Genomic DNA, 25,256 nt, shown 5'->3' on the forward strand with positions numbered 1-25,256 from the left:
TCCCATTGACGCCAAATGTTAATGTATTTTTAAGACTTGTTTTTCACTCTGAGCAGCTGGCACTTGTCAAATTTAACAATCTGTGAAGCCTCAGGAGCTGCGTTCCCCTCCATGTACAGGAAACCAATTTGGGTTGTACTCAAGGTGCACAGAACTGATTTCCTGTGCACCCCCCCCCCCCCCCCATTTCCAAGGATTATTATTTATAAAATCGTAATGCCAAAAACTGCATGGCATATTAAAACAGAAAATTCATAGTGTCTGCTTATGGGTGGCTGAATACATCTCAGTATACAGCAGCACGTGTCACTGTATACAGAAAATATATATGAAATCATGGTATTGTTAAAACAAGCATGCAATCTAGGAATGAAGGTGTATATGGTTTGTATTGTTTTTATCTCATTTAAGTATTTATTTTACAGTGACTGTACTGGTGTCCTAGATCTGTAGCACATTATTTAAACCAGTATGTTGTATCCAGGGATCTGTACACAAATAATGGCGGGTCCTTCCGACCACCAGAATGCTATGAGAAGACAATCAGGATCATGAGAGCTCGATTACTGGCCATTAGTTTCTTCCAAGTTTGTGAGTCACCCATAATTATATGCATTATAATCCCTTTTGGGACAATGTAGGAATCTGAGAAAGAAAGCAAAAATGCAACTCATAGCCCAGTCATTCCCTCTAGGCATTCCATTCGTCTTCATATCAAATGCGTGCCAGGATTACAAAATATATACGTGCCAAACATTTGTGGAATCGTCCACAATGTTTACTTTTAGGCATGGTAACAAAGAACAGGATGCTCTATTTTTATAGTTGCTATGGTTACTTCTCCAGCTAATTTTCAATGAAGTACAGAATTTTGACAATGTGAACAAAGGCTGAACTGTGAAACATTTTTTTTAATCAATAATCCTGAAAAGATGGGCTCCACCATTCACTGTGGGGTCATGCTTTGTTTTTTAAATATGTATTTCACGAAGGTGGGTGGTAATGCGCTGCATCTTCTTGAATGCAAAACTTGAAGCATAAATACAACATACGTGTAATTTGTTTTACACAACAGATATTTCCACCACCCTCAAGACTCTTTTCAAATCCCAGCTAAACAGCAAATTCTCCTTAAAAATGTAATGCAAGTCACCTTTCAAATTCCAGTTTAATAATGCTAGTGATCTCAACCATCACATAGGGGTTCATGCTTCTTAAGCATATGAGGAACATTTCATTTCAGAAAATAATTTTATGCTAGTAGCAGGGAAGAAATTAATTAGTAATGGTCTACTTCTTCCAGGCTAATTAATAATTCAATTTCTGATGATTATGCTGCTACATTTCCACTGGGAAAACATGTTGACTGAATTTGCAGTGTCTATTTTTTTTTTTTTTTTTTACAGAAGATTGAGATCAGAGCGGTTTAAGGTGATTTTTAGAACACATTTTATTGGATTAGAGAATAGCAATGCTCACTTTTGTAAACTGTCAAGTTGCTAAATATTAATCATTACTAAATTAGAGAGTTTTACATTCTTTATAAGGCACCTCCCCCTCACATTTAAAGGCTTGATGAGTATCTAAATCTTTCAGATTTTGTGCATTCATAGTCTTTCTGAATCAGCACAGAGAAAGTCATTTCAGTCTCCAGTGTTTGCTGTGCTTCGTGACTAGAAGTGAAAAATTCTCATCATGATAATTTTTTATTGAATTTTTTACCTCATTTTGAAATCCAGGCTGCTTATCCAATCACGCTTGCAAAACACTAAGGGGTGATAACCATGGCTTTTTCTACGTTCTTACCTTTTCATAAGCACTAGGAAAATTATCTGCGACACATATTTTCTTTTGCTTCTTTGACTATTTACTTTATTTCATGTCTGATTTTTCTTGCAATCGAGCACAGCATATTAAAAGCTGCCAGTTGCTTCCTGGTACAATACCTTCTGTGTTGTAGATTGTCAGACTTTAACGGCAATCAGACAATGTAAGATACAAGATCTGAAAGAATTTGGTACCAGAAAGCAGCAGTTTAAACTTTTAAGAGAGTGTTCATCCTGAACAATAGAAATGAGGGAGCAGTGACAATGCTGCAAATGCTAATAAAAATGTTAACGCATTGGTTAGCGCTTCTTTAAAACAAGCATCTACTGCAGATGTCTGGGTTAAACATGCACAATTTAAACAAGGAGTCCATTTCTGTTCATCAACCACACTTCTGGAAAACAGCAAGAGAAGAGTTAAAATAAAAGGCATGGATGCATTCTGTACAATTTCCAAGGAACAGAAAGTGTTTTAATTATACATTTGTGGTGTTCAGAGTCGATGTCAAACATGAGTCATTCTGAATCACTCCTCTGACAGTTCTAACAGACTGAGGCTCTTGGGCTACTGAAGCACCAAAAAGAGACACACTGATTGAGAACAAATGTAGAAAAAGGGTTTTTAAATCCCATAACATAACAGTATTTGAGCAACGATGGTAAGGAGGCGTCAGTGATAAATGGGGTAAGGATTTGCTGGGAAATTAGAAATTCATACAATTCTTCTGATCAAAAAGTCAAACCTGCAAATGGGCATACAAGAAATAGTACTTACGGAACTTTGCAATTACTGTAAGCCTTAAACGTGTTTTGAAACTGGTTGGGTAATATACTGTGGTACAAAATTACCGTCATTCTTACAACTTTTTTGAACTGTTTAATTAGTCTGCACATCGAAGAAGATATAAAAGAAATGAAAAGATGATCTGACGACACAAGAATATATGTAGATAAAAGTAAATACAAATAAAATAAAATAAAATAATGTTATTCTTTAGGAAGGGTTCAAAGACATAGCCCATGACTCACTGGGACCTTATGCAAGCCAGTTGAGCTCCCTATCCTACGGTTCAACAGGAACAGGATACAGATGAAAAAACAACACTGTTACATCTCAGCTAAGTAATCTTGGTAGAAAATAAAAAAAAAAATCCCATTAACACAGAAATAAGGTTTACGGCAAAAAAGAAACCACCTTTGCAAGAAAGGAGGTCTTTCACTCAAGGGATAGGTTATTAGTTCCCATAACACTCTATTACTGTAATATGTTTATATTGGATTGTTAAACGCCGCGCTTGGATGGTTACAGAAATAGACTATACCCAAAGGGCTTGAGCAAAGAAATACAGCATTGTTAACAAAAACATGGGGGAAAAAAAAGCAATGCTCACACATTCAAGCGCTGTACAGATCGCTGTGCTTAATAGAAGAGAGGCTGCTTAAAACAGGTGTTCTAGGATTACCTGGCTGGCAAGAGCAGACGACTGCAAACCAAATGCAGATACTTCTGAGCTTTCAGAATGCAAACAAACCACTGACTGAGCAACTGTAAGCAGGAAATGAATACCCTCGAGCAGAACATTAGAAATATCTTTAGTGTGCAAATGTCCTTCTTTTTGAACAAAACATTACCTCCGCCACTCAAGAGATGCTGAATAGAATAGTTCAGCAAGTTATCATTTAAAATCAGCATCAAAGGGGATCTCTGCAATGCAAGAGGTTAGGAGACTCTCTAAAACCATCTCCACAACAGGTTTAACCACAGAACTACAACAACGATCTGTCACATTACAAGTCAGATCAGGTAATCCACCAGCCAGCTACTTTAACCTGGTCACCACAATGTCACAGAGTACACCTTGTCATTGGTCCAGTCTGCCCCCAAGATGGCCAAGCCGAAGGTTCTGTGCTCAAGGTGCAATGCCAGTACCCAGGCTGTTATCATTTCCACTGAACTCCATGACCTGCACTACGACGACAGCAGCTTGAGTCGGAATGAGTATTCTCATAGGGCTTCTTTAGAAAGTCTTTCCGTTTGTTTCCTTCTTGAGATTACATTCATTTGCTGATTTACACAGCCACCGCACACTCAGCAGGCAACAGCAGACTTCCTGTTGGAATAATGAAGTCAATTAAACTGTCTGCATGTTTAGTCGTGTGCATACTTGTACGGACTGGGAATAGCTTCGTCTTACATGTTTCGTCTTTCAGGCACTGAAAGACGCCCATAGGGTGTTTTTCCCCAGTCTGAGATATAGTGGGAAAGCACGTACCCCAGCCAGTCCCTTTTGCGCTCGACAGACAGGCCATTTCCTGTTTATTGCAGCCGCAAGTACAGTACACTTCAGTCGCAGTTTACACAGGCTAAAGGAAACACTTAGCCTCAATGTGCTGCAGATCAAAGTTATTTTTTGGTGGGGAACGAAGCTTGCCTAGATAAGGCTGCATTCATAAACTATTTCTTTTTTTTTCTGTATTTAAAACACCAACTGTGAAATTCAGCCAAATTAAGATCACACTTTTTTAGAGTTCATTCATTTGTTTATTCAAGTGCGATACTAGCAGTAATTAGTTATTGTTTTCACATCAAAAAGGTTTGTGCTTGTTAAGTGGAATGTGAGTACATAACACATGTTGGTACTATGCTAATGTAAAATGCAAACCACTTAGTTTAAAACCACTTAAAACCCAATGGTTAATTTATTAATGAATTTGCTTTGCACTATGTAGGTCACTTATCATGGTTTACTAGAGATTTGTAAACATTAAGGAAGTCCTGTATGCTGAGCCAGACAGTGCTGTCGCTGCCAGAAGAGGCAATGGGAGTGATTTGGTAGTTCAGCCTATTTTGTTGAAATACAACTTCATAGCCACATGTTTTCCTGGTTAGAAAAATATGGTTACGAAACCACAATTAAATCTGCACTATAAAAAAATCTTTGTAAAAGTAGTTCTGGTGCCAGATTGCATATAATCCGATCTACAACTGAAAATTACACAAAATCTACTGTATACGTATCACGTTTGTGGCAGTAAATGTTACTATTAATGAAACGCTACAGTCATCCTTTCTGCCTTTGTTTTGTTCTGCAATCCAAGAGCAATTAGAGACTAATTTCTGCCCACAAACCAATAAAAAGTATATTACAGATAGGATTAAACACTTTCAAAAACAATTCCACAAAATGCATTTGCATCCATGTACTAACAAATTCATTAAACTGTCTTAATGAGGAGGACAAAGTACACAATAAATGTTGATGAACACTATGGATTTGAATAGCTACAGTAAGACAGCAGTATCAGGTAATTTGCCCACAGTTGAGAGCAGCTGTCTCCACAGTAACCCTCACCTGGAAAGGACCAGCATCACTGTAAGTAAACGCAGGAATGTAAACTTGGCACCAGCTCTAGTGTAAACCACAATCCATAAGCTGGTAACTTGCATTCCAGGTGCCTCAAACAGAGGTGCAAGTACGTCAAGCCAGGTCTGAGGGATCCTATCTCTTCCCAGGCCTGTGATCCATCCGAGGACTGGAGGAGCGGATGCGCTCGTTAACCTCGGGGTCATGGGCGAGGGTATAAATAGGGGGCATGGATTAGTGATCTGTTCCTCTGCATATGGTTAAATTACATAACCGAGAAGGAGCCTGTATTGTAAAACAAACTGTGAGTGTTTCGTGTCTTGTGTGTTGTTTTCACTAAAGATTACTGAGCACGATCCGGAGCTGCAGCCGCAGGCCAGCGAAAAACCCGGACTTCACCACTCACCTTTTCCACTACCGGAACTGTCTTTGTTTTCACCACTAGCACTAGAATCACGCACTGTCTAATTGTGTCTGTGTTTTGTGTTTTGTGTGGGTGACGGAACGGGACTTTGGGTTACGGGTCAAACCCGTGGGATTACAAACCAAAGTGATACACGCCGCTGTATCACTTCCAACACTGTTATTATTTGCAGGTTTGCCTTAAGGCTCTGGACATTTATTAAATTAAATAAACACCCTTGTACCTGTACAAACGTTGTCCGTGTGATTACTCTGCACTGCACTCACCTGCACGTCTTTACCACTTTGCCACAGTCACCCACATAAATTGTACACAAAAAGTCTTGTCCCTGCAGATTTACAGTAAAAGGCAGTAATTAACACCCCCTGTTTGATATGGTAATGAAAATGAGATATTGAATCCTCTCCTCACAGAAATGTGGCCAGGATATTACTGGGGTCAACACATGTGCTGATCTTGGTGAGAAATAGGAACAACATGTGGAACATGATTCGGACAATGACATATACTGTACAACAGTCTTTTCAAAGCTTTCACTTCCCTAAGATACTGTATAGCAAAACCCTGGTGCCAGCAGCATATCTTTTCTGTCTCCTAATTTGCATGCCGCGGCTGGGTGCCCATTTAACGATTCCTATTGTTAGGCAGTGGTATCATACAGGCACACTGAGCTATGCTTCAGTGTTAGGGTGCAAGTGCAAATTTATCCCCAGGCAGGCCTTTTAACACCATCTGCTATCTAACAGGAACAATGAGCTAGTTATTAAAAAATATATAAAACAATTGTGCTCTTCTTTATTTTTACTTACACATCAAAAGGTTTCTTGAATTTAACCACTCAACAGTTGACTTTATAATATGCCTATGGGTTGGTTCTGTTCCCTTAACAGCTTCCTGGATTTGATAGTATTATTGCTAAGCATTCTTTTCCTGACACAGGTGTTGTCATGCAGAATTCCTCAGATTAAGACTATTCCCAAACACAGTGTAAATCTAAAGCAAGACAGATACATCCAAAACAGTGACTGGCACTGAAATCTGCGCTAGCTTCCATTTTCTAGGACACATCTGTACGGTTTTAATTTTGTCACTCTAATTTACTGCCAGTTGCCTAAAGGATCCTGTAAGAATTCCAAGCATTTCAATAAATTATTACCCCATCTGACACCCTTGGTATAAACATGCTTTTGCACTATTTTAGACGCCACCCCACGCCCCTCAAAAAAAGACAAATAGAATTTTTGTAACCTCAAATCAATCATAATAATCTGCTGGTAGTGGTAAACCTGATTATTAGCTGCAAGTGCAGGCCTTGCTGGAGGCTCTATAGGTCGCTTTCAGAATATTGCATTCCTGTGTTAAATCTGAAATGAAAGTCTAACCATATAGCTTTTATGAGTGAGATTTTGTGCAAGAATCTATAAGATTAATAAAGATTGACATCTTGACAATGTCTGCTGATTTCCACAATGTACTGGGACTGAAGTACAATTCATGCAATACAAAAATGGTAACATCCTGCAGTCTTCAGTTACATAAGCAAACATAAGCAGCATATTGATCGAACTAAAACAGGACGGAATATTTAATAGCTACTTGGCATTGACAGCCTTTGAAATATCTATGTACCTGCACTCAAGAAACACATTTCATTTTTCCATTATCAATTATTCTGAAACTAACAGGTTTCTTCAATTACGTTAAATAACAATGTAATGACATGTACTGTCAATTTAAGCACTGGCTTGCGTAGACAGTTGAGAAAGCTTACAGTAAGCATCTGGTGTACGGCAAACCCTGATTTAATGACTTACAATTTAATTCAGAAAGGGTGTGATACTGCTAGATCACTGAATTGCAATTCCATTCACGAATCCTTATTGTACCAACAATGTTCCACAGTACAGTGTGTTCCCAATATAGCAGTTCAATTTTGTCCGCCAAGGTACAGCATGTAGTTTACATTTTGCATGCAAAGAAATTAAAAATGGCTTCGAGATTGCTATAATAATGGGTCAACCAAAAATATTACATGCATTTATTAAATGGACTTCTCTCTGTACCTTTTAGTTTAAGGCAGAAACAAATGTAGACCCAGCTATATACATGAAGATCCAGAACACAATAGAAGTAATAATTACTTGCAGGAAGTACTTGTGACGAATGCCAACAATGTCAGTGCAGATGTTCAAATTAGATCAGTATGCAAAATATTGTCCTCTCCAAGTCTTGTATAACTTAAGGCAAAAGCTACAATAATAGTTGCAATCAGAGTATGTTGTTTGCGTCATTAAAATCTATTTCAGAGACACTCATTATAAAGTACCTGCCATGCTGCAATTTAAATTACTCCTTGTTCTAAATGTTCTCACTGGAAGCTACACCTTCACAAACTGGCAGCTGGGTGCACAGTGGTCTGCACTCTGGTCTTCTGCTCCAGGGGCAGCTCCTTCACGCAACAAAGTCTTTTGGTTTGTTTGTTTTTAAATAACACTGTAGTCTGAATTCTGTACTAAAGTGAGCAATGAACATTGTATATTCTTATGAGCCATGTAAATCTCTTTAGCAGCAAACTCACCTGATGGCCATGGAGTGTGTACAGTAGCCTTCCCTCCAGTAAATCCAAGATTTTCAGTGTGGAGTCATTCGACGCTGTGATGAGATAGTTTCCAGACGGATGGAACGACAGCCCATTTACCACAGCAGTGTGCACTGAAATCAAATAACAGCACATGGTTACTCTCTCTCTCTTTACCATATAGCTATTTCTTATTAGGCACAATAAGTGCAACACGCAAGACATGCCACTCTCATTTACATGTAACAACAGAACAAACTTCCAAAAACGAGTACACATAAAACAAATACAATTGCAAGATATACTGTACATATGTTTTAAGTAAATTAAAAGGTAGCCTATTTTGTATTTCTGAATCTGGAATTATACAGTATTATTACAAAATGGTCTTCCCATGTTAAATGACCAATTATTGAACTTAAAGAATGTTGCTGAACTGTACTTTTTTGTATGTATGTGACGCCCTCTTCTGGAACTCTGCTACAATTAGAATCAGTCTACATGTGCTGTTGTTCAGTTTTACAAACATATTTTTAATAAATATCTATGCTATGAAGAGAGCCTTTTAATACTGGACTGTTTATATATATATATATATATATATATATATGTCTCTGCAAACTTGGTATGAAAAAACAATTAAACTGAAGGTCACAGAGCCCTCTTTTGTTATTGCCCTCTTCAGTCTGATTATAATTAGCTATGGATATTACTTTAATATAAGCTTTGGCTTTTTTTACTTTATCCTTTTTCCATTCCCTATTTATTTATTTATTTATTTATTTATTTTTTTATTTATGTATTAATGAGGAAAATGTAAATGCAATTGCGGTCAAACTGGCAGAAAATTCAAACTGTTACTTTCATTCTGCTTCCAAAACTGATTTATTTAGCTTTGGTGTAGCACCATACAAAAAAAATAACCATCAATCAAAAAATCCATGGCAAACGCAAGTCATTTTCTCTTATTAGATTAGAAGGATAATTAATACATTTTCAGGGACTGTTGACAGCACTGAAACAGTCAGAGACCCAATGCTGGCGTCTTATAATTAATGACTTATTTGGATTGTAGAAGCTTGCTTTTAACTCTGAGTTACTGAAGCACATTTCATTATTTTTTACACAAGATATTTTTAAATATAAAGTGTTGCCTTAACCAACTAGCTATAGTAAACATGGACACCAGCATTTACTGCAGCCTCTTTCTGATTTGGAAACTGGGGATGAATAAAAAATTATTTCTCCAAATTAAAATTTGTCTTAGAAAATCAATAAACAGATACAAATAAAAGGTTTGCTGGGGTCTGTGATAGATGTGAATTGGCTAGGCTTGTTATTCATCCACAGGAAATGGAACTAAAATAACTATGGTAACCTTTTAAGTCGAACAATGAAAACAGCAGAGGGATTGAGATTACAAAACGAAACAAACAATCTGACTTCAAATTAATAACAGCAACAATATATATATATATATCTTTAATGTTGTACCTATATCTACCTTGGTAATGTTGCAGCAGCTTGTTCATTCGAATATCCCACACTTTCACTGTATTATCTGAACTGGCTGCAGCTATGCACGTACCGCTGGGGTGGAAATCTACATAACTGACATAGCTGTTGAGAAACAAAACATATTATATAAATGCAGCTTTCACCTTACAACATATTTCTAAACATAACAAAAAAAAAAGAAAAAATGGATCCTAGTCTTACAATTTTTTGAGTTTTACCCTTGTGTATTAAAACTATAAAAACCAGCATCTTACACGGACAGATTAAAAGTGCTAGTATATTTGTCTTTAAATGTAAATTGCAAATGAGGAACACGTTTCAATATTTTTACAGGCAGCAATATTTAGAAGCCATCGTTTAGATCAATTAAACAGACCCAACTGTGTGCATATTTTAAAACTCTGGGACATTTTTTGTTTTAAAAATGATAGCGGAGCACATGCAGAATTAGCAATGCGAGAATGTAACTATAATAAGATTGTACAAGTACATCATCTCCAAAGGCTTCTGTGGGCTGCGCAGGACAATATAAAAGTGAATTGCACTTACCCTCCATGCTCATAAAATGAGTGAATACAATCCCGGCTAGTTTTATCCCAGATTTTAATGGTCTTGTCATCACCTGCTGAGACGATTAGTCGCCCGTCAGGAGAAAACCTAAAGATAAAGGGAACATGATAAAATAAACAAAATCAAATATAAACTCAGTATTACAAAAAAGAACGACTCTTGTGCTTAATCTTGACATGCAAAGATTCCACAGTATACTTAAGACACATCATTTGAAATGTAAAATTATATCAGTTCAAGACTGATGAGCTGTGTACTTCAGTATTTAAAAAAAAAAAAAAAAAAAAAAAGGGAACAAATTATAACACCTCTACTGAAAAAGGCAATATTTGTCTTTTTTTATTCTAAATGATATTATAAAATGTTATAGTATGTATTAGGGGCTTATCTTCTGAAGATTACATGGACCTTGTTAACCTGTATGTTCTTTACTAGCACTGTGACTCATCCTACTTCATAAATATACAATTAAAGGATTTACAAAAGCAGCAGTTAGTCATAGGATGTAAAAAATATACAGCAAAATATTGTTTTTAAAAAGCATCATTTTTAACTCCTTGTAGACTATGTAGATTATTATTATTATTATTATTATTATTATTATTATTATTATTATTACTTGTCATGCCTGAGATATGTTCTCAGCCTGCTAACAACGACATAATGATGAAGCAAAAATATGTAACAAGCTGAGCAGTAATTAAAACAGCACACTAGCCTTATAAGAGAAACTCAGACCAGTACACACCTCAAACACTACAGCTGGAGATCCACTTACTTGAGAAACCCAGACCAGTACACACCTCAAACACTACAACTGGAGATCCACTTACTTGAGAAACTCAGATCAGTACACACCTCAAACACTACAGCTGGAGATCCACTTACTTGAGAAACTCAGACCAGTACACACCTCAAACACTACAGCTGGAGATCCACTTACTTGAGAAACTCAGACCAGTACACACCTCAAACACTACAGCTGGAGATCCACTTACTTGAGAAACTCAGACCAGTACACACCTCAAACACTACAGCTGGAGATCCACTTACTTGAGAAACTCAGACCAGTACACACCTCAAACACTACAGCTGGAGATCCACTTACTTGAGAAACTCAGATCAGTACACACCTCAAACACTACAGCTGGAGATCCACTTACTTGAGAAACTCAGACCAGTACACACCTCAAACACTACAGCTGGAGATCCACTTACTTGAGAAACTCAGACCAGTACACACCTCAAACACTACAGCTGGAGATCCACTTACTTGAGAAACTCAGACCAGTACACACCTCAAACACTACAGCTGGAGATCCACTTAACTTGAGAAACTCAGACCAGTACACACCTCAAACACTACAGCTGGAGATCCACTTACTTGGCACAGCGAACCCAATTGATGTGTTGATTGAGTGAGAAGAGAAACCTTTGCCGATGTACTGCCCATACTTTGACAGTTTTGTCATCTGATGCTGTAACTAAGGACTGCCCATCACTGGAGAAATTGACACTTCGTACTGTTCCTGTGTGAGCTTTAAATACCGTGGATTCTCCTTTGCTGAAAAAATAAACACACACAAACAAAAAGATGAATAGCAAATTAGGAACCACATTCTACATACAATAAAATATTCTTAAACATGACAGCAGATCAGGGGTTCATTAAAATGTATATAGCCTACTGCATGTCAATTTGAGCCATTCAAAGCTTTACTGTGAGCTAAATTCCTGGGCTGAGACTCATAGTAAAACCCCAAATGGCTGCTAATCAAACTGCTTTGCAAGATGGGAGTCTTACGTGAGTTAGTGAAACAGCAATAGGATCGCTTTACCAGAAATAAATGCACGGTATAAAACACTGAGAGGGATCAATTAAGCATGCCAAATGCATCATTGCTATTATAAGCCTGTATGTTTCTTTGTGTTTCTTGTTGGCTACCTTTTCAACACACAATACAATACAACCCCACAATGTCATTCTGAAAAATCTTCTTTGGTGAAATGTCTGCCACTTTTATAGCAGTGGGTTGAAAAAAGAAATGATAAAAAAACAAAAAACATTCTTATCAAGCTTATAATAGAAATTGTATTAATACTTTGTCCTTACGCCTAAAGTGAGCCCACTTTCATGTACTCTTTTTCAGCTAGGAGAGCTTGAGTCACTCTTATTTTCAACGCATCCAATGGAATCTCAGGGTTATAACACAAGCTATTATTCTGTCTAAGTAACGACAGTGCCACGCTATGTCTATAAAGGCTGACTCATCTTCAGTATCAATGGCACATAATCATACCTTGACATTTCAGGAGGCAGCACCTTGTAGAAAATGTGATTATTATTATACCAATTGCCCATTGAAATTGTAATTGAACTCAGACAAGCAGTTTCAACAATATAGCCCAACCAATCATGGATGATAACAATGGTTCAATACTATGTACAGAAGTGTAATGAATATATGTATTTTGAAAATAATTATTGAATAAAACCGGTGAGAATAAAGAGAAAACACAAGAGTATTTCAATTGTCTTGTTTTCTTTATGGAAGAAATTACTTTTAAAGCATTGGGCCAAAAATAACACCTAGCCTACTTCTCTCTATTGTGGTCACAGCAAAAAGAAGGAGCAACATCTACTTGTCCATTCCTGGTTGCTCGGCAGCATATCTTAAGAGTCCTCGTGTTTCATTTTAATTGCCTCATCAGTTTAGAGGTTTTGTGTATTTTTATAAATTTACCTTCATAAGGTAAACTTTTAACAAATGACTTCTCTGATAAATCCAGCTGGCTGCGCCATTTATTCCATCTAATCCCCTACATAAAGAGCATGCTATACAGAATTAGGTAACATGCTAGAATTAGGCTACTTGTACAGTGTGAGTAGATTCAGATTTACAATGGGTTATTTATAGACTGCTTGTTGTCTCTTCCAGGAAAAAAAAAAAAAACAGAACTGAAGAGGTCTTTTTGCAGCAGCACTCTTTGATTTGCCTTTACTTCTTAAAGACAAATGACATTTTAGTTTGAAATACATATATTTTTATGAACATGTCATCCATTACATGAGACAATTGCACGTATTCTAAAATGACATTCACAACATAGCCTTCTGTAATGTTTACATTCAAGCTTCCAAGACAATACATTGAGAACCACATCTGGAAATGGTCAGTAATCTGTTATTTTCTGCACTGGAAATGACTAGCAATACTGCAGGCCTGCAACCCTGTTCTGTGATATAAGCACACTGTATAAATGTATATATCTTGAACAGGTATTTAAATGTTATTAACTCAATTTAGCTCCACTCCAGTCACTCTGGCATATTCAAGAAATGCTTCTAGCGTTCTGTTTATAATCCCACCAATGGACAATGATGAATAGACCCCGATATCAATGATCTATTTTGAATTTAGCACACTCTGGAAGATATGCTGATAGATGGATTTTCTGTGCAACTGAATAGTGTCATAACCCCTGTAATGATTACATGTCTGCAGGACAGTAGTGCAATTGTATTAAATATAATGTATCTATTTGATTGATTCATAACTATCTTTCCACTGTGCAGCCCCTGGGAATTCTGACACAAGCAAAGCAATTACAAAAGAGGACTCTCTGTTATACTACAGGCTCATGTCATGTGCCATTTACTAATTACATGCACGGTGTATTATTCAGTCTGTAACCAAATGCTATGCTAATGGTTTACAGAGAAGACAAATTGGTTGACCATTTAAAAGTACAAGACATTACATTAAAGGCAATATCCATGTAAAATTATTTTAAGTCTAAGGTGCTCCATCCACTAAAAACTCTTTCAGTATTTAAATGTTTGTTAATCCTGTCTCGCTTCAAAGAGATAGGACTGCAGTTTAGGGATGCTAGCTAAAACACAATGGAATCAAGACAGGAAAAAAGGGTTGAACACAATAAACAGATACAACCTCTTGGCCCATGTTATAACAGCTTGAACAATCACTATGAAAACAGATTAGACACTCAACAAAAGAATATGTCCTCACTGTCAATACACTGTTTCTACCAGCTGTAGTCTGCTTTCATCTCTACCTTCTCAATTATTCAGTGACTGCTCTGCCAACATGTATTAGTTCTGACACACTTGTGCACGCAAGAACTACTTTTTTGAATTCTCATCCATTTGCTATTAGGCAAGAGGTCTCTCCCGCATCCCTGCCATTAACTGCCAGGTACAGCACAAATAGCACTAGGTGCTGAGCTGTGCAATTGGTTTTTTTGGTTTTTTTTCAACTTGTCCATTTTGTTTAGAAAAAAACATTTAACCTAACATATACCATTTCAAAGAAACTCTTTCCTAAGTGTACTGATGTGTTTATTCTCTTTCAATCAAACTGGCAGAAACTTACATTGAAAATAAATGCTGTCTTGCGATCAGCAGCAGAATGGACTATTAGAATTGTTTTAAATGGCTGTATGAAAAATGCTTGCGTACCCTTTCAGATAATGTTACGCTGAAATCTGGTAGCCCAGATAACCAGTGCAGCATCACAAATTTAAAGGACTAACGTTCACAAAATCAATTTCCAGGTATGACACTGATTTCTAAAGCGGCCATATTGCCTCTGACAATAGAACTTCTCAATGCTTTCTCTTCATAATCTTAAATTCAGTAAAGCTTTCTATTCAAGCAGTGGCTTCTGCATTCATAACTGTGCACAGTATCAATTTGCAGCAAGGCATGCTTTACTTTTTAAGGATTGCATTCAATCTTTGTTGCAACAGTGCCACCTAGTGACAGTTTAGCAGCCTTTTCAGTTCAACGGCGGTATTTTTTGTACTTGGGATATTCTGTGAATTACTCAACATTCAAACAAGAACAAAATCAGCAACAAAAAGCACATGCCCCATCTAACTCGGGTCTTAGATCCCAGTGCACATTAGTCCATACAAAAAAAAAATCACAGAATTCAAAACATATCAAACTAAAAGCCTTACACGCTGGGTACCCAGAGGCGGACCGTTTTGTCCCTGGATGCCGAAGCTACAAGGTGTCCTGAGGGAGAGAACTGCACTGACATCACTGCGTCTTTGTGCCCCACGAACCTGTAGGCTCTCATCTGAGCTTTCATATTCCACACCATCAGGCAGGAATCCATGGAGCCAGTTGCTGCAAACAAACATGTTAATGAATGAATAAATAGTAAAGAAAGAAGAAAACTGAACTGAAAATCCAATGTTATTAGTATGTTAGATCCAACCTCTCCATTCTGCCTGGCAGTAAAGAAAACGCACAACTTAGTATAAAAGGAAACATGATAACATCTTGTAAGGTTTGATACAGTTTGGGACATTTCATTTCTATTCAGATTGGAACAGAAACAAGTGAATGCACAGATTTTAACAACGAGTGAAAACTGTGCAGCAGCTTCTTTATTAAAACAAGAAATACTTTACCAATCTGTTTCATGTTGGGGTTCAAGTCAACACTGGTAATGGTGTCTCGGTGGCCTTTAAAATGCCTTTCTAAAGTTGGATCCTCCTGAAGGAAAGAAGAAAAAACTAAAATCTCTACACATCCTGAGAAATGTAATAATAATAATAAAAAAAAACATTGCCTCACCATTTTATATATTTAAAAAATCTAAATATTGATCGCCATGTGATTTTTATATACTGTAACTATTGTGAACTAAATGGGTTTGCAGTTTTCAAAATAACATCTCTTTTGACTTGTTGAATTATTTCAGGCATGCACCATTTTCGTGATTTTTCAATTTATCACCCAGTCACTGGCTAGAATCATTTTTTCCATTCGCAGAAATAAACTGTGACCAAGCAACAGTGTGGAATGACCAGTAACTAAAAAAATAATTAACATTCTTTCGGATCGCTATACGAAAAACGAATATAGTAAATATATATTTACCCCAGTATTTATGTAAAACATTTCCAATTAAAAGTACAGTAAATTTAACACAACCACTAATTGCAGGGTGTTTTCTTCTTTTAATTATTGTAAATACTGCATTCGATAAACTAAAACAGACGGCCAAAATAGACGGGATATTTCAGAGCATGTACACTATCTCAGTACATTCAACTTTAAATAGCGAAACTGCAATTTAAAATGCAAAATGTATTTACTTACCAATACGGAACTCATTTTCCCAGAAATGTTTTAAATTTGCAGTCCTAAAAAAAAGAATATGTACTACAAATGTATTTTTTTATATCGACGAAGCAGTTGGTTCAAGCAGTCAAGTGCTTTCTTTGAATAACTACTCGGCTTGTTGTGTTTACCTTGTGTTTATACCTACATATGTATATACTGTAATTGATTAATAAGTTATGCAAACTCTAGTTTCTTAAGGTCTTGTTAATATCTGCCGATGCACGAAAGCTTGACAGCTATGTTTTCAATAATCCAGCCAGGTTGTTGGGGGTTTTTTTTCCAGTAATATTCAGAACGTAACTGTCAACTCCTGTACTATAGTTTAGTTTCCGCGCCGCAATCCGCGCCTGGATAGCAACTACGGAATCTTAAAGGGGAGGACACACCCAATAAGATCGGCTGATAAGTAAAGTCTCCATGATTTTTATATATAAATGCACCTGATGTGCATGCATTTACATTTGAATGCAGTTGTACTCAACCCTGCTTGCTAATGCTGTATATTCCTGTTAATATTTTTAACATTTTTTTATTATGTACACAGGTACAATGTGCATGCATTTACATTTGAATGCAGTTGTACTCAACCCTGCTTGCTAATGCTGTATATTCCTGTTAATATTTTTAACATTTTTTTATTATGTACACAGGTACAATGTTATTGTAATCGCCAGTTGTAAGGAGAAGCCCTTAATCAGGGTATGTCCCTTTCAGAAAGCGGCGCGTCACCATTTCCCGAACTCCATGGTAACGATGTATTAATTGACAAAAAAAAAAAAACCTTTTCATTGTAAAATTCTAAACTACATTGAGCATTCGTTCACTAGTAAAAATTCACATTAATACAGATGCTGTAACCCTTTTTCAAAACAAAGTAGCCGACAGTCTGTATGCAAGCAGGATGAATAGAAAAATGAAAAGGTTATGTGAGCTGCCATGAACTGCGTTCGAGCTTTATAGATTAACCTGCGTTCGAGCTTTATAGATTAACCTGGGTACAGAGACAGAAAGGAAAGTATTTGATGATGGGTCAATTCTGTGTGAGGTGTTTCATTTACATACAAGGTGTAGTTCCACAATTTAAACACTAGAGGTCACACGTGCATTGTATTGAAATATCCCCTGTTCCAGAAACGTCACAAAACGTTCCTCCTTTTTTTTAATTCCGTCTTTATGTTATATCTTTTAAAACAATACAAATCGAGGCATGCTAAATGCATCTGTGCTTAAGGACATTTAAACCGGGGAGAAGGATTAGATCAAGTTACCTCAAGATGATCTAATATTTTCTGCTAAAATATTTATACTGTAATAAGGTTGTGTCTACTGATTTTTTACAGCAGATTCCAGCCTTTCAGTTACCCCATAGAATTATGAGCAAGATCAATTTTGAGCATGTCTCCTCATTTATCTGTACTGCTATAAAGCATGAACGTTACCCCAACTGTAATGCAACAGGATATGTCTTGCAATGCGTGGTATGTTTATATAATTATTTATATTGCTCGGTTATGTGGTTTTGTTTTATGCTAATACTGTAGCTGGAGGTTGTTTTAGTTCAAATGAAATGCTTTGTCTTTGTCTTAAACTAGTTGAAAATAAACCTTTTGTTTACTTGGGAAATCACGCAACCCAGCGATTAAATGAAACGTCAGCCTTGTGAACCCAGGTGAACCTTTTCAGCATCCAATGAAATTCTTTCTATCTGGCAGCCAACTGTGAATGGGTACCCCGCCTCTTTCTTGCGTGTTCAGTTCTTCTCTTTTGCCTTGCAGTTATGTGAGTGCTGTCAAGTGGTTAAAGATTAATGAAAGGACCTTGCGTGACTTGAGTGATATCTTACCGCATTGGCTTTATTGTCTTTGTCAGTTCTTGGTACTTATTTATTTAAACTGCTGCTCAGGATCAGTAAAGCACAGAGCCAACGAGTTGTGTTTGCAGTCAAAACGAGACCACGTCCTTTAATGTTTTATCCTTTAACTTCCTCATACTCTACAAGACGTCACACACTAAAGGAAGAACCTTATTTGGTAATCGCCACCAATGCTTTTTGCAATTGTCATTTCTGCTTCTGGAAATGAAAGACTGTGAAACGCTTTGAAAAGGCTGTAACTGGCCTGTGTGCCTCGCAATGATAAGGCACTCCGACAGTGTGTAACACCTTGCTATGTTCAGATAATCATAAGGGTGTTGTTAGGGTGCAGCTTCAAAATAACAAAAGGTACTGCATCAGGGCTGAGGGAATGAGCACCAGGCAGAGCAGAAATGATGTTGTGTTGGTCACACTAAGCAGAGGGAATATCACATGTCAGTAATTTCTATAAGCTTCTATACCACTGGTGCCAATGAAGGTGAGCCACTAAGGAGAAACAAACCAAATGTGGCCAGCCCAGTGTAAGATCTATTAAGATTTATTTGATGTCCACCTTATACAGTATAATTTGCTTTACACAGAATAGCATTTAGGGTGATTAGATTATACAGTGTATGTATTAATGTCACACAAGAAGTGTAATGTACTGCCTGCATTTAAAAAAAAAAAAAAAAAAGTCTTAACTTTTTATTGCATAAGCAGCCCATGCAGGATAACAGGTTCCAAACTGGAATCGCGACAGCATTTGCATTACCTCTGAATAACAGGTCGAGTGAGTAATTGCATAATGTGAAGAATGTTTGTCAGAGTAGAATCATATTTATAATACTGTAAGACATAGCATCATAAGGAATACTTGTCAGCCATAAGATGTACTGATCCTCTATGTGGATCTGAGGTGCAGTGTGATACTCTACTGGAATTTAATAGGACTGTACAGCCCTTTGATAGGGTGCACTTGATCAATTATACTCTCGTTTAAAACAGAACAAAACAACAAGACATTATGGCATTCCAGCAGCCTGTTTTACTCGTCCTGATGACAGACTGAATTGTGATGCAACAAGACTTTGTTGCTGCTGGAACTAATAAACAGTATGTCCATAGAGTCTATACAGAATCTATACAGTCTATAAAATAACCTTCCTCACTCTTGCCTCACATACTGAATAGTATTAAAGTCATTCCAGTCATATCAGCGCAACCTTCTGCTAATCTTAGATAATGATTCATTTTATCAACCTTTTCATATTTGTACTAGAGAACAGGTCCATCTGATTGCACAGATGGTTCTAGGGAACAGGTCTGTAATACATCTCAATGTAACATTAGCACAACCTGTCACCATGACTTGCAGATAGCTATTGTGTTCTTGACCCTTTAATCTGATGTTCTGGCCTTCATGGGAGTTTGGCTCTTCATACCAGCCAATGCCAAAAAACAACACTCCTCATAGTCACAATAACATTCCTCAAGAAGTCAAAAAGACAAAAAAAGTTAGCAGCTAGTTTTTAAATATTAATACAGGCTAATGGAATTGAAATGTATGTATGATGTTTATAATCAAGCATTCAGCCTCATTCTAATGTTGAAAACGAGCGATGCTGGACGTCATTTGGTCTAGGCTCTTCAAGATATACATTTTAACACACGTACAGTACATGGCTGTTATGAGGTCACTTTAGGGCATATTTTGTATAAGTGCTGACTGGTGTCTTTTATTACGGTTCATTCTTAATTTTGAATAAGAAATACACCTGTTCATCTTAGAAAGCCTGAAGCCTAAGTAAAATAAGCTCTCTTAAAATATGCCTTTCTGTGCTGCTGTAGTGGAAAACACATTCACTGCCTTCTTCAAGAGCTTGCACACAAGTGAACTCAAGAAGGAAGGAATCCTAAAGGTGAAATGTGACTGCTAAACTGCTTTAACAGTTAAGAGGTTGAGTGTGGAGTGAAAACCAAACCATGTTCTTTTTGCTGCACGCACGGTGACACAGCACTCCACCTTTTCATGGGCGGGTATCATTGAAGACAGCAAAATAAAGAATTATTATTATTATTATTTATTTCTTAGCAGACGCCCTTATCCAGGGCGACTCACAATCGTAAGCAAATACATTTCAAGTGTTACAGTACAAGTAATAATACAATAAGAGCAAGATAAATACAATGACTAGTTCAAGCAAGTACAAGTGTGACAAAATACAATTCAATAATACAGCAGATAACAGTGACAGTGATAGTTACATCAAGATATGATTAAATACCAAATACTACAGATTAAACACTTGGCAGATTACAGTACTCTGAAGTACAGGATTAAATGCAGTAAAATAGGGGGCAGATAAGAGCAAGTAAAGCACATTTAAGGAAGGGTGATAGTGTCCCAGGGGAAAAACAAAGGAGTTCTACAGGTGCTGTCTGAAGAGGTGAGTCTTAAGGAGGCGCTGGAATGTGGTCAGGGACTGGGCCTGGGCCTGGGCGGTCCTGACATCTGTAGATGTGCTAGAATGACATATGGCATGTTGTAAGACACTATTAATGAGCATCAAGCATTCACAGAGGACTGTTATTGCGGTGAAGGCTTGGGCTGAATATGTGGGTCTGCAGACTACCGTACAAGCCTATAATTACAATTCATGGTGTCATTCCCATCGATGAATGATATCACAGTACAGCATGTTTTGCTCTGTGATTGCAATGAATCACAGTAAAAGCTTAACTCTGAATAGTGCTGTTTTCATTAAATTTTAAATAATTAAACAATTACGCAGGCAGAAACAGTATAGCCCCAGTAACCCAGTTCTGAGCAGATTCCCTCATTCAGTGAATCAATATTGAAAAACAAATATAAAGAGCTGTAGCAGTGCAAAAAGGGATGTGTGTCTTTGTACACAGCTTTACTGTAAGACCTAATTGCTTCCTTCAGAAGAATTACAGGGAAACACTGATGTTGTAATGATAAGCTCAGCAAAGAATTTAACCTCTTGCATGTTTTTTTTCAGGAGAGTATTGTACGTGTTTTATTGAAATTGAATAAAACAGCAGTCATTTTGATATGACCCTTGGTTGTTTAACCTTGCACAGTATGTAGTACCACTCTAAGTTGACAAGACAACAAGGAGGTCACGATAGCTTTGTTTTTTTTAATACTTTGTCACCTCTCGAAGTGTGATTTGGTTAATATCTGATGACTTACAGAAGACATGCCTTCTGCATTAGCTGAAGGTAGTAAGAAAAAGGTAGGTTAGAAGAAGTTAATATCATTTTAATATAGAAACAAAGACACACAGACAAAATAATATATCCACAATTGTATTTTATTATTTTCTGAGTTTTACTTCAAATGTATTTTTACGGAACTGCTCTGTGTGAAATATATTTTAGATATAGGTTGTGATTTTCCCTACATACAGGACTTTGGAATATTTAGTTTTTGTTTTTTTTTAATAAATCATTTATCAGGAATTGACCTGTTTTTTTTTACCATTTTGTTGCCATTTTTTAAACTGTGGTTTATATTGAAGCAGTAATAATAAGAAGTAATAAAAAGGTGTGCAAACAGTTTGCAATCAACACTTCTGTATCCTAATAATAACACAACACACATTGGTTTGTGTCTCACTGTACCTCGAGGAGGGGTCAACACCTGGGAACTTCGTACTCGTGTGATTTACTTCCTTGATGAAGCAAATCATTGAATAAAAATAAAACACACACAAGGAAGTGAAATTCAAATTAGATACAGAAAGGTTCCATTGTTAATAAACTCTTTCCTTTCTATTACAGTATCTCAAGGATTTCCAAAACAAGAATGTCAGGTTTAAGTCATATAATTAATTAGTATGAGGCTGAGAGGTGGCCATTACAATTAACATTGCTTAGATTTCTTTTTATTGTTTTTTTGTTGAAGAGATAATTTCCAGTAAATAAATATACACGTCACAGCTATATTTGACGGAACTGATACAAAGGACTTTATTGGCAAATGGGCAGTAACTAGATTCTTCCCCTTTCAATCACAATGAAACTTTCCTCTTTACACTCCACTGAGAAGTTTGGTTTCAGTTCTATTGCTAGCTGTAGTACAGTAAGGACTATCTTGCTGTTCTGCAGCCTACCACATTGTATTGAACCAAGAATCAGGTGATCCCAGACTTTAACTTTTTAACAAGAAAAATGATCAGATTTGTTTTTAGCTTGCTACCTTTACAACTGAAAAAGAAAGAAACCAAGGAAGTAAGACACTTAAAACCCAATTTCATGTATTTCAATATAACAGCATAATTAAACAACTGTTTAAAACAGTGAGTTCTATTGGGAAACCAAGCAGACATGTGTGTGTTGGGCAGAGGTTTATATTGTAAGCGTTTAATACACGGTACTTACAACTATTGAAATTCAAATGTGAGACATTTCCTAAAGAACTGTCTCCTAGCCAGACAGGAGTAGGGATTTCCCACTCTTTCAAGAAATATCAACGTCACTCTGTACAGCCAGTAGAAAAGTAACCATGAATAATCTTCCCCCGTTTCCTGGAGTTTAGCATGCTTAGGACCAAATGTCTCTCGTGAATGTCTTTGAGTCGGATGATTGGATTGGAATGAGAAGAACATATTACACCACACTCTAACAAAACAAATCCATTAGTTCTGTTGAGAAAAGGGCCGTACAGCAAATAAATAAATAAATAAATAAAAATCCCCTTGAGATTTGACGCTCCACACCAGGAAACGATTGCATCATCTGAATACAAAGGCTGAGGCAATAATGGCTGAATTTCTATATACACAGAGCAACCTCTCACATTCAACATGACTGCGTTTAGGTCAGGGCTGGCCAGTCCAGATGCAGGAACACACGATCACTTCAGATCAATCTCTCGCACACACAGACCTGTTTACAGGGGACACTGTCACTCTGAAGGGCGAGTCATCTTGGGACTGCAAAAGACAGGTAGACAGCACTGTCTACAAGAATGCCAGGTACAGTAACACTAAGCAGTGACACAGAGTTGTGTATTTTTCCATGCTGTGAAACAAGTATTTGATTTGCAAGATAAAGACTCCCCCTGGCCTAGCCCCCCACCCCAGCACTTTAAATTGCTGTTACCTGGACTGGGTCTTAGAAACCGGAAAAGTCACATTACTGTATAAGAAAAAAAACAAGCGCCCTATCCACAGGCTATCAGTGTTCAGTGGCTTCCAGCATGAAGGGGACAAACATGACCAGGCCAACACAGATCAAACCCTTGGGGCGTGGAAGTGCTTGGAATGGGTTTTGTCATTTAAATGTACAGGGTAATAGCATTTGGTGGGCGAACACCCTTCAAAACATGCTATCACAAAGAGTCTAAAGGCAAACAGTGGCGTGAACCTCCGCATTGTGCAAGTATATTATTGAGAATGTGGATCAGATCAAAGGGTTTTCTAAATGGAAAGAATGGCAGAACATCTATTCATTCATCATTTGAGAAACAATGTGATGGGAGCTTTTAACAATCTGTAATAATGAAAGTATGAAGCTGCTAGTTTGAACTCCAAAAATCTGAATTCAGGAAGGACTGCAATGACTGATGGCAGGTTACTGAGGGGTCATTTAAATTGCCAGCGGGGTGAGATAAATAAAATGAAAGGCTGTTTTAGAACTGCAGAGCGGGGATTTTGCCTATGAAGAGGCATGCTTTGAAGGAATAAAAAGAATCCTTTGTTACTGAGCTGAGTATGCTGAAGCTTTGAGATAGTTGTTCAGCCTTGATCATAAGCAAATGGCATACTGTTGCTTACATCTGTTCTCACTGTACAATTCTACACATGATTAGCAGTTGTTATCAGTAGATGGCATGTGGTGAATTAAATGGGACTGGATCGCTCAGCTACGAACAAAGTTCACTGCTTCTAGTATACTCATACAAGGAAGTATTGGTTTCCGGCAATGCTGTTACTATGGCTAACCCCATGGTAGGCAGTCACAACACTTTACACAGTGCAAACAAGAACCCCTACCTTAAAAAAAACTGCAGGATTTCTTCACAAGAAACAGCAGAATGTAGCTAAAAAATTGTATTATAACCGCATGTCTCGGATGTGTTAGATCAACTCCAAAGTTACTTGGGTGACCAAATAATACCTTTGCCAGCTGTAAAGGAATGTTCTTAATAGGTTTCATATACAAGGATAGCACATTATGTTGAAGTTTGGAACACAGCAAAGCAGAAACATCAACAAAAACTATGTTCCTCCTTAATTACGGGTCAGAAGCATTACTCACTAGGTGAAGCATTTCCTTGTAAAAACATTTCCTTCTCTCAGTCTCTCAAGTGCTCTCAATCCTTTGTGCACAACTTAGCAGAACTCATGAGGTCACCATGATGTACTATAGAACCAGCAAAGACTGAAAGTACTGGGAGTGAATATAGCTTGGATGCGTAATAAACAAGAACAGCAATTACATCGATAAAGATCCAGTCTCAAGCTTTAAAGACATTCAGGGAAGCATGAAATAACATTAACAGACCGCGTTTACTGAAGACAGGAACAACTGCAGTGTGGTGGCTGCTGTGTATTTGAAGTATGCTTGACATATTTTATAAGTTTATCAGTTAAATGAAACCCCATGTTGGCATAGTGTGAGTGGGCTTTTGAATACTGTGCGTGAAAATTGTATTTTCTGGTTGCTAAGAACTGCTCACTCTCTTGTGCTGCCAAAATTAAATTGCTTTTGTTGATGGAATAAATGAGTGGTAGGCTGCAAAATACATGACAGCTTTTGACGTGAATCAGTGGAACAAAGACTACTTTACAGATCTAAACATTACAACGGGAGCTTCTGGGGGGAGGATTTTTGGCGAATTCACTTATTGATTCCCAAAAATATTTCACCAGCTTACAAAGCTAAATGGGCTCCATTTAAAATGCTCCTAGCTTTATTCTAGTGGTCCTT

The 25,256-nt window shown here is 37.1% G+C and overlaps 1 protein-coding gene across 4 annotated transcripts in view; it reads right to left on the bottom strand.

Annotated features, from left to right (window-relative positions):
- LOC117413866 (POC1 centriolar protein homolog A-like) overlaps window positions 1–16,839 on the bottom strand; it is a 40,884-nt gene extending 24,045 nt beyond the window's left edge. Inside the window, exons 1-7 of one of the 4 annotated variants that reach the window (XM_059000160.1) lie at window positions 16,418–16,839; window positions 15,724–15,805; window positions 15,265–15,436; window positions 11,666–11,845; window positions 10,261–10,368; window positions 9,698–9,813; window positions 8,194–8,327 (exon numbers count right to left, since the gene is read on the bottom strand). In XM_059000160.1, the coding sequence (XP_058856143.1) occupies window positions 8,194–8,327; window positions 9,698–9,813; window positions 10,261–10,368; window positions 11,666–11,845; window positions 15,265–15,436; window positions 15,724–15,805; window positions 16,418–16,432 (807 nt within the window). In that variant the 5' untranslated portion in view covers window positions 16,433–16,839. Of the gene's footprint in view, window positions 1–8,193; window positions 8,328–9,697; window positions 9,814–10,260; window positions 10,369–11,665; window positions 11,846–15,264; window positions 15,437–15,723; window positions 15,809–16,195; window positions 16,342–16,417 lie in introns of those variants that run through there. The other 3 variants (XM_059000159.1, XM_059000161.1, XM_059000158.1) reach the window with 3 other exon arrangements.
- Window positions 16,840–25,256: the final 8,417 nt, after the last annotated feature.

This window comes from Acipenser ruthenus, chromosome 25 (genome assembly GCF_902713425.1).
Source record: "Acipenser ruthenus chromosome 25, fAciRut3.2 maternal haplotype, whole genome shotgun sequence".
Taxonomy (NCBI): domain Eukaryota; kingdom Metazoa; phylum Chordata; class Actinopteri; order Acipenseriformes; family Acipenseridae; genus Acipenser; species Acipenser ruthenus.